This window comes from Tubulanus polymorphus, chromosome 6 (assembly GCF_964204645.1).
Source record: "Tubulanus polymorphus chromosome 6, tnTubPoly1.2, whole genome shotgun sequence".
NCBI lineage: Eukaryota > Metazoa > Nemertea > Palaeonemertea > Tubulaniformes > Tubulanidae > Tubulanus > Tubulanus polymorphus.
Window position 1 is genome coordinate 11,156,140 of NC_134030.1, and position 11,189 is coordinate 11,167,328.

The 11,189-nt window shown below is 36.5% G+C and overlaps 1 protein-coding gene across 1 annotated transcript; it reads right to left on the reverse strand.

The window, feature by feature from the left end:
* Positions 1–7,180: 7,180 nt before the first annotated feature.
* Positions 7,181–8,500, reverse strand: LOC141907739 (uncharacterized protein F54H12.2-like). Its single transcript, XM_074797480.1, has one exon. It carries the CDS (start codon positions 8,498–8,500, stop codon positions 7,181–7,183), a length of 1,320 nt encoding a protein of 439 aa, XP_074653581.1.
* Between the last annotated feature and the right edge of the window lie 2,689 nt (positions 8,501–11,189).

The following is an 11,189-nucleotide window of genomic DNA, read 5'->3' on the forward strand; positions in this document are numbered from 1 at the left end:
GAACGCTTTCCGGAATATCTGTAAACATCAGGCGAGAGCAGTTCGAGTCACCCATAATAATATGTTTCGGGGGCACAATTGTCGAGCTAGCGGTGCGGCTCTCTGCAGGTGACATGTCAGTGACGGTAGACTGAGTATGAGTAGGAGTTTTAACTGTGGAATGTGATTTGTCCTCACATGATTGATGATCAGTTATGTCGTCGTCAAAATTTAGTCTTTTTTCCAACCCCTGTAATATCGGACATTCTGATTTTTTATGCCCTTCCTTACGGCAGTAGAAACATAAAACGCCAGATGGACAATTGGCTGCTAGATGGTCTGGAGATTTACATTTAAAACAGAGTTTGCGAGTACGCAAGAGACAACGATAATACTGGTGATCCGTTTCACCGCAATACACACACTGCGTTTTATTATTATCGCAGTAAAGTTGGACTTCAAATCTTCCAAATTTTGAATTAACTGGAATTATACTTTTCACTTTAAGCAATTTAGCATAAATAGAGCCATTCAAAATATCGGTGTCTTTTATTTTCCCTCTTCTGATACTCCCATTTATTACCTCACCGTATGTCGATAATTGGGAGGCAATGAACGCATCTGATAATTCAACTGGTGCATCTTTAATTGTAACGTTCGTAACATCTTGTACATCGTCAGCTTTATCAACTTTTAACGTGCGGTCTCTTATGTTCGGTGGATTTTTTATGAAATCCTCAACTGCACTCGTGTCCTTGAACGTAATTCTACACTCACCAGTTTTTGTGATTTGAATCGCACGCACTCGAACTGATTTAGATCCCAGGGCTGATAGGATATCACTTTCCGTAATCCTTCCACCATAACAAACGACCGTGAGAGGTCTTTTTAGATCCATGTTTAAACTTGCGGCTAACTGAGAATTGAGGTAAAAATCCAAAAAACCATATCAGTGACGGAGAAGCGACTCCAACACCGCCGCCATTTTGAATCAGTTTTTCAATTCATCATTGATAAATTTCATTACGTATATTATATAAAAATTGAGTTGGATTACGGTAACGAATGTATTTTGCGGAGAGCGGTAACGGCTTTCGGCTTACGTCATTGGTACATCGATGTAGTCTCACGGCTTTAATAGTGATTCGCCCTGGGGACCCGAGTTTCAGATATGACAGAAAAATATACAAAAAATCGTGACGTTGAGGCAACGATTGAAATGAAATCATTTGACTGCTGGATGTAATCACAAATAACAAATAAATGACGCCGAAATAGTCTACCTTTCAATTCAGTTGGTTTTCCACAGTAGCTGTTTGAAAGAGTCTACTGCTGAAAAGTGACTGTTGTAAAACATCTGATGTGCTAGTGTGCTAGCATTTTGATAGTGCACACTGGCAGTACATGTGACTGTAACCAACCGATTGTAAACAGCGACGATAGTAACTCCTACCACAATAGCTACTCTCAAAACACATCGTTTCTAAAAGTCAACTAGTGAAAAATTGACCATTTTGAGATGGCACAGTAATTTCCTGTTCAAAATAGCCACATCTGTTTAAGATTTGCAGTGATACGTGACAGGGTCAAAGGTACTGTTAAACCCCATATGCTTTGTATACAGAACTCTGTATGCTTTGAATACAGTTCTGTCAATAGAAATCCTAGTTTCTGAGTTGCTAAGAACCCCCTAAATTATATCACGCTCAACAAAATGGGAATAACCAATAGTAAAACTATTGATTTATATAACATCATTATGGATTCAATCCGTTCAAACAAGTATTGTGCCAGATCTAATTTAGAATTTTATGATTTTTGTTTTATATTTGCGATTATAAAACATGCTGGTGCATTCATACTGTCATAAATCTTTGATTCTGTAGAAATGAATTTGTCTTTTTTGAATTTGGCTTCATTTGTCTTCAAGGATATATGAGAGACGAAAATACAAATAAAATCATATGTTCATGGAATGGATTATGTCTTTAGATCTCTTTACTTGGATGAAATACTACAAAAAATTTTCCCAAAAAATGTATCTAAAATACTTAGAATTAACCTACATTTATTGTTTATTTCGATACAATCAATTTTTAAGTAATCCATGTGATGTTCACTTTGTCACGCTGTTCTCTGCTTAATGTTCGTTTATGAATATTGAACCCTTTAACGCTTGTTAGAATTGATACCTTAACCGAAATTTCATTTCATAGTTATACAGTTTGGTTGAAATGATATTACAACTTCTAATATAAGATCAAAATAATAGTGCATTATATTATAATCTAATACCCATTACTCACTGAGGGTATGCTAGTGAGAATAAGCCTAACAATTATCATTATTGATTGAATAAATACTGAAATAAATTCAGTTGAGATGTTCACGTAGTTTTGAAATCAGTTATTCCAATTTGATAAAAAACCTCTTCTGGTCTAAGTAAAAGAATGCAAGGCTGAAATTTCCGTTTCACATGCTTTCCTACTTTGTTGAGTAAATCGTTTGTATAGGTTATCAAAAGCCCAGCAGCAGCTATCAGTCAACAGGTGAATTACACTGGCTAACGAGACAGTGATTGATGAACGAATAAACAAACTGCACTGACCACCAAAAATAATGTCCTCTTAATAGTAATAAAGTTAGCACCTCAAAACTCTATTTGAAGATGCCAATGAAATAAAATGCCAATGAATCGCTGAATTTTAAGGTACTTTATCAGTTTTTCTCCAACTCATTTTCTCAAATTATCGTAGAATAAAAACTACTTTTATATCAGTGGCACCATATTCTACGACAAAAAGGCATTCATGGTAAGAATAACGTTACCAATTCGTTAGATTGGAAGTGAATGCAGGCTAGGACCAACAAAGGTGCCGATTTAAGATGCCGATAGACAGAGAATCTCTCCCGTAGCGACTGACACGGTTGCATATACCTTCCGTGGCGACAAGTAATAATTTTCTATCTAAACGACTACATGACCCGAAGTAGTCGAATAGAACACTAATCCGATAAATGAAGAAATTCTGCAATAAAATTTTATACGATGACATTTAATTATCAAAATTAAACCGCAACAACTTTCGGATTTTCAGTGACTGCCATCTGACTTAAAGCTCAAATCACTGGAATGTCTACATTCCACCTGATGATGGCTGTTAGTCAACAGTCAAAACGTTGCGGTTTCATCTCAATACATGTTATCATATTAAGAGTTCTATCACGGTATTTCTTCATTCATGACCTCACGGTGAAGATCACCGAAGGCCGTTACTGTAATCCAAATGAAATCTTGAATACTATACGAAATTTCTTATTTCTATTAAATTCGGCCTCAGTTCGGAAGATTTCTTTAGAATGCATTGATAGATCCACATAAATCTATTATAGATACAGCATATTTTATTTTTTTAAATCAACATTTCAGCGAAATTAATATAAAATCATGGGAGGTTCGAACACTCCAAAATGCACATCTAAATTTATGATGCAAAGACATCCAGACCCCCGTTGAAAATAAACCACCATTTCAATAATGAGAGGTTAGCCTGAATTTATGATTACGCTTCTAATTTAAGAAATTAAATCAAAATATGAATGCAGACATGCTTGAAAATAGCTGCATTTGTTAAAATCGAATTCTGCATTAAACAAATATCGCCATAAAAAGAAGGAAGTTTCGATTCATCGTAAAACGCCATAACCAATGACAATTTGTAAACTAATTTACTCCAATCTCGATTTTTATTGGTTAGACTATCTTCAGAGCTTAACTGAGACACTCAAAATACAACTATATCCCAAACTATAGCGTGGGTATAGAATTTCCACTAGTTTCTCAATGTGTTCATGTTGTCACGTATCACCGCAAATCTTAAGTGGCTACTAAGTAAAAGAAGACGTTTAGGCTCAAATGTGCGATAGACGTTCTTGGATTTAGAGAACAATACAGAGACATGGGGCCAGGCCCTCATCCATTTTTCTGACGCTTGAACATAATTTTTTTCATCGCCTGCTGTTAAAGGATACCAGTGTAAAACCGTTATTGTCGTATTTCTGCATAGCGTTACATTCTGAAATTCCTCAACAGTTCGTGGGCTTAGATAGATTTTAACCTTCATTTTAGACATTAGATAATCTTAGCCTCATTGAATCTATTGTAATCGTTATTATCCTTTTTCACATAAAACATGCCTGAAATTGTGAGCATATACCATTCCTAATTTCAACTAAGAAAGTGCTCAGAAAGCACCTAAACGCATCTCATTCTTCAAAGACCACACCCCTTTGTGCCTTATGCACCTGTGGCCCTTTCTCCAAAAGCTAGATTCTGGAACATTTTACTGAATTACTCAATGGCATTTATTTCAAGTCTGCCCCCCCCCGCGATCATGCCACTCTCCAAAAGCGTCTTCTTTTCAGTTTGGATTCGCTTGCCAGATTCCCTGTTATAAATAGCGACATATGCTTCAGATTTGCAGTGATACGTGACAATATAACCAGCGTATAAACAGTAGTGCAAAACTGTATGCAAACGCTATATAGTTTTCAGGGCAGTTAAAATATTCTGAATATGCTCTTTGAGGATGTGAAATATATGTGCGATAAAACTCTAACCGATAACCATCGAGCTAAATCTGTTTGTATAATGTGATAAGTTTTGAAGTTTTAAGATTGATCGAAATTGCCTTTATTTCATGGCAATAATTTAATGAAAATTCAATTGGAAGATTAAATGCAGCTTTTTCAAGTATAGGTAACATGATTTTTGATTATTTTTGTCATTAAAATGGTTTATTTTCGGAAAAATACCCCTGTAAATATCCCCCGGTAAAAATCTCCTCTATGTAAATGTCCCCCTTGCTAACAGCAACATTTAATAAAATACTTCAATATTCTGATTTTGAAAAGCTTAAATCGTTTCAAAAATTTCAAATTTTCCGTGTTGTCTTTCCCAATATTCATCATGAATAATCTGTGACTTTTACTAAGCTGCGTACCTACATATAAGATGACATAATTCGTGACTTTTAGCAAGCAACATGCATAAAAAATGATGATATTATCAGATGTAAGATAAAACCCACTATTTAAAGATTAAAAGAAATCTAAAATCGAGAATTATTTATTGAAATAATCTAAAACGTAAGAACATGGCGTTTCGATCTCACACTAGAGACCATCGTCAGGTGTGAGATATTAGTAGTATAGTCAGAGGGGGGTTCTGGCACAGCTAACTTTTGGGCTAACTGTGCTAATGTGAGCTAACTTTGAGCTAATGTAAGCTAACTTTTGAGCTAATCTGAGCTAACTTTTGAGCTAATCTGAGCTAATGTCGGTTAACATCTGAGCAAACTTTTGAGCTAATCTGAGCTAATGTTGGTTAACATCTGAGCTAATCTGAGCAAACTGTTGAGCTAATGTGAGCTAATATCGGTTAACATCTGAGCTAATTTGAGCTAATGTCGGTTAACATCTGAGCTAATCTGAGCTAACATTGAGCTAATGTGAGTGAATGAATGTTAATACCGAGCTAATGTGAACTAGTTATCGGGCTAATGTCTATGTGTTATATGGAGCTAATGTGGGTTAACTATTGAGTTAGCTATTGAGCTAATGTGTGTTAATGTTGTGCTGATGAGGGTTAACAGCGGGTTGTTTATACTATTTCTGGTATATGAGTAAATTTCTGAAAGTGTTGTGAAAGGGGGTACAGTAAAATCTGATAGAACAAAGTATATGTTATAAGTATGGTATGATGATGTAATTATTTCGAGTGTTAATTAAACAGGGGAGACAAAACTATAAGTATAGCAAGATATTTTTTATTGAATGTGTCTGAAATGAATTCAACAGACAGGTGTGGATGTGATGGTGAATGTAGTTGAATAACAATAGGGGCTAACATGATAGTTGGGATATGCGAACTCAGATGACCTGTTAATGAGAATACAGAACAATAACACTCCGGTGTAATTTCGAGAGTTCCCACCGACGGTAATGGCATTTTTTCTCTTTATAATCTTCATTATGAATACTGGGTTCAATGTGATTTATTAGGTTTTGCTTCCGAGAATACTATCATAAATGAATTTATCGTCGGACATCTGTATTGAAACTCCCTGTTCTTTTCAAAAAGTAATGTGTTCAGAAGGTATTATCTGTTTGTTTTATTCGTTTCTGTTGATGACTGTTTGACTGAATAGATAGTAATATAGATTTTCTACTCTGATGACCATCCCGGTGGTAAACCGTGAGAAAGTTTGAATATTCTCTTAACAGGGGGGTAAAACAGACATAGGTGGAGTGACAGTATTTAAAGAAACAATGAAGATCAATCACGTGATTTAAAGTAGACCAATGGAATGATTCTGTGGTAACTTAAAAATTACGTTGATTGGTAAATTTTAACATCCTATTGTTGATCGAACATTTAAAAATGCCGACTACCGCAGCACGGTCTTTTTCGTTCCAACGCGCCGAAGTATCCAACAACGCAGAACCACGCTATCATCATCATCATCATCATCATCGACATTATCGTCACCAAAGGAGACTAAGGAAAGAAAACTCATTTACTAAGGTAAGCTACGTATTATTTTCCTTAATTCTACATAATTCTTTTGTTTAGATATTCTCAATGTGAAATATGTATACTCGTTATCGAAATTTTTGCATTGTATCGAAAAATATTTTACAATTTTTATCAATTTTTTAAGATGAAATTTACATTCTAATGAAATACTTGCTAACAAATTGTTTAACATAATAATCATTATACTCGTAATCAGTTTTACTAAAACTACTGAATATCTCGGGAAAACACATACCGTGTGAGAGAAGAGTTACAAAATATATGCAATAATATCCGCAATTCGTACTAAACAAACTTTGTACTCTAACTCGAGAATAATCCCAGTAATGACAGTGTGTATCTAAATAGTTTCTTAATATAATATTATAGAATTGCGGTTGTTGTCCGTAACTATCTAGGAAATAACCTTGTTTATTTGCAAATATTATAAAACAAATCCAATGTTCTCCGCTCTTATCACTATTTTGAGAGTTTACAATGAAAATACTGGGATACTCAGGAGGTTCGGGTAAACGATCAGCTGCGTAGACACCTTTAAACAATTTGTTCGCACAAGTATCTTCGCGCAAAATATTAATTAATTGATCGGTATACAACATCTTTTTAAAAATCTGTGACAACAGTGCGGTCTTTTGTAATTTCCAACACTTCATCAAAGTTGGCGTATAATAGTAAATTAATATTTTCTGGTAGAGGTTTTGAAAATTCCAATTCAACGCGAAGGGAACCCTTTTTACTGATAGCCAGGTCACTGAATCCGAAATCAGGTGTCAGATCGAATGCGGTTAGGAAATATCCGTTAGCATAATCTTTTCTGGTTATTCCAATTGTCTTATCTTGATATAAAATACCGGTGCCAGTGAACAATGAGAAATATCCTTCACTCAAGTCTTTCGACTCGAAATTTATTGCCGACGCTTCAACTTGCGACCCATTGATGGACACCGCAATTCTAGTGATATCATAGTGTTTAAAGTCGAACGGGTTTTTATCGTAACTTCCACTCAGCGATTCGTCCGAGCAGAATCCGATAATTATATTCCTCGGTAAATTTCCAATTATCAGATTATCTCTTATAACACTGCGTACTCCACGTGGTATATTCACCGGAAAAATGCTTGTTTTTACAAAATGGTATTTGGCATTACTAGTAGCCAATGCTTTCTCATGCGCTAACTGAACTGACGGGCTTAGTTGTACTCGTCGCACATTTAATGTAGCGTTTTCAATTTTCACTTTGAACTTTACGTCTGGATTCGGGGACATTAAACAAAATGCATCCTTACTTCTGATTAACTTAACTTTAACCGTTACATTCGAGAGAAGTAGTTTATCTAGTCCGAACGCATCGCTGTGTAATCGAAGTTGCGCTTTTACGAGATTGTTCGGCTTTTTCAGTAAATCATAACGTTCTTTGAGACCCGAGTTACAATTCGCGCTTCTAGGATCTGTATCGTTCATACGCCCGGCTTCGTCTTTATATATCATAGCACTTTCCATCCATCCCGGTTTCGTAGATGATTGACAAAATATCAAGTTCTCAATAGCGGCTCTAATCGGGTGTAAGTCCATTCCATTACTAATTAATTTGTCGTTGAATCGTACCTCGACGTCACTGAATAGTGACTGAGCGTAATTAATAAGGGTAGCTACGGGATCATCTGCTTTGTCATTGTTCATCGGACTGCCATCGCCCTTTACAATTTTAAACGTTGCATCTAACCACGTGTGGTTTAAATCTAGATAATGTTGTGAGTTACCGGTTATAAGAAAATCGATATTTCCGCTATCCGTAATTGTAGCTAACGGTTGATATTTAGCATAATGTGCGGACTCCATAGTGATATTAGTCATCGGCAGTGAAAAGATGTCCAATTCACTCTTGAGTGCAGGGTGCGAGTCTTTGTGTACTTTCAAACCCATGTTATATCAGTGTTGATGTTGGCGATAACAATGAAGATGTTAACAATGATAACGATCAGTTAATTAATATGCTTCCAGGCTTTCGATTGTTCCACGTTGACGTTTCACCCGACGTCTATTCGACTTCGATTTTACTTTACGTTTTCTCTGATTATTCGGGGCTTTTAATACATTTCGAACGGCTGTTTTACCGTTATTCAATAACGATTCTCCTAGATCTCTTCCACCAATGACGTCACCTATTGTGTTGACACCGGCTTTAACTATATGTGGTGCTGCTTTCTTTGCAATTGTCTTAAACAAAGGGATCGCTCCCCTGAATAATCCTCCCAGAATAGATCCGATTCCTGCTCCTTTTTGTATCGGTCTACCGTGATAGAAATCATTCCCGCCACCCGCCTGCCGTAAATAATAATTACAGCAAGCGTCTTGATCTATGATACATTCGGTTTTCATAGTAACAACTTTCGTCTAAAATGTAACACGAGGGATACTTTGCCCCTTTTAAAGATGGGCGGAGTACCACTGTCCTTAAACATATAGATTTCAATAACGTCCAGTCGATTACTCCTGAGCGGAAGATAATAAGGTCGTCTAAATTCACGATCTATAACTGTTTGATTTATATCGTTTACACCTACAATCCTTAACAAAGGTGCGCTATCGTGTCCAACTTGTTGATGTTGAATTAACTCTGAATAGATTAAGATGTTATGATTATCGGCCATAAGGTCGACCGGTCTAGACGCTATGACCTCGACGTAGCCGAAGTTATCGGATGAACTTGCTTTTCCTATGATTTTAGTTTCGGTAATATCATCACTAAAAATGTCGGCGTCGACTACATGCATCGAAGGGAAGCCCAACACCCAGGCTAATTCCTTCCTGAACTTAATTTTCGCGTTAGCGGATAATCTAATCGAAACTCGTTGGCTTATCTCATTATACATTAGTTGTATTTTATTCGCTGCCGGTGATCGCGTTATAACCGAGTTCACATGTTCTATCAATGTTTCGATATTTCTATACACACCGCCTGGCACGCTATACGCGTCACTCCATTGTCCATCACCAGAGTCCACATAAAATTCTCCAGTAATTACGTTGTCGAATTCGCAATTGAAATTTATGTGAACTAACGCGACTTCCCAATTACCTTCTAGGTTAATCGTCCCTCTCAATTTAACTTTAAACTTTTCTTGAGAGTTTCCTGGAAATTCATCCACGCTTCCATCGCTCAATAATGTTAGATAAAAGTCATGCATTCTTCTTCTTTAGTTCTCGTGCCGGAATCCACGAATTGAATTTCGTCGGGTATCCCAACCACTTCACGAGCAACTCGCGGTTTCTTCCTCGACCGCGTCTTCTTATAATCTTCTCCACTCGGTAAACATCGTCGTTTTTAATTACTTTTTGTAATTCGTGACGATAGAATTGTCCCTGAACCTGCTCACCCATTTGATCTATAACGTTATATGTCGGTGGGTTGTGCGGGATCTGTTTTGAAACCGAGAATATTTCGTGCGACCATCCGGGTAAATAACCCTTGTCGAAATCTTTCTTATATCTTGCGATTCTGACGGTATCCCCAATAGAAAACTTGTACTGTTTGTTCATAAGAGACTCTTTTCCGTATAGGTTTTCCCACACCAACTTCTCATTATTTTCACTAACTTGAGACGGGTTCATTTTTATCGACCTATGATACGAATTGTTGTAGGCATTTATAATCTTAGGAAGAACATCTATATAGGTTTTCGTCTTGTACGCGGTCATATAGCGGAATAATCTTCCCTTTAACGTTCTGATGAATCGCTCGACAATACTACATTTCACTGTATCCTCGCTCGTAAAGTGATGAATGTTATACTTCTTTGTTATCTTACTAAAATATGCATTCAAAAATTCTTTGCCCTTATCACTTTGAACTTTTTTCATACGACTTTTAATCGCTATACCTTCGAATGCGCTACTAACTTCTCCACCATTTTTCGACTTTAGGGGTATGGCGTAAGCGAATTTAGAAAAAACGTCGATCGAAACCAGTAGATATTTAATTCCTTTATTATACTTAGATATATTCGATAAATCACACAAATCGATTTGATGCTGTTGATTGATACCGGATACTATTGTTCTATTCCTCTTGAAACGCACGCGAGTAGGACGATGAAGCGTATATGCCTCTTGCGATTTCAGAAAGTCTCTAATAACGTCTATACCAATTTCATTTCCGGACAGCTTCGCGGCGCGATGTAATGCATTCAAACCACCGAATGCGCTTGGGTTTTCTGGGTTGTAGTACAGGTTGTTCAGTATCTTTTTCAAGTCCGAGGTCAGGCGAGTCGACATCGTCTTTCACTTTTGACTGTTGCACACAACACGAAATGTTGAATTTTTTACAATTAATGTTAATGAGCGATTGCGGTAAACAATCAGACTTCATCATTTCGTTATCCCGATTATTCACACATATGCATATTGAACAACACATGCGGCAACACCGAAATCATCTGCTTTAAAGATTTACACCCGCTAATAATCACACATCCCTTATGTTGTATTATAAATGTAACATTTCCACAGCGAGATATGAGGCTGGGGGTGATCTCCGGATCATATCGCCCACCTAATAACGTGTGTAGTTGGGATAAGTTAACTTTAATTCCCGTTCTCGCAACACCTGTCA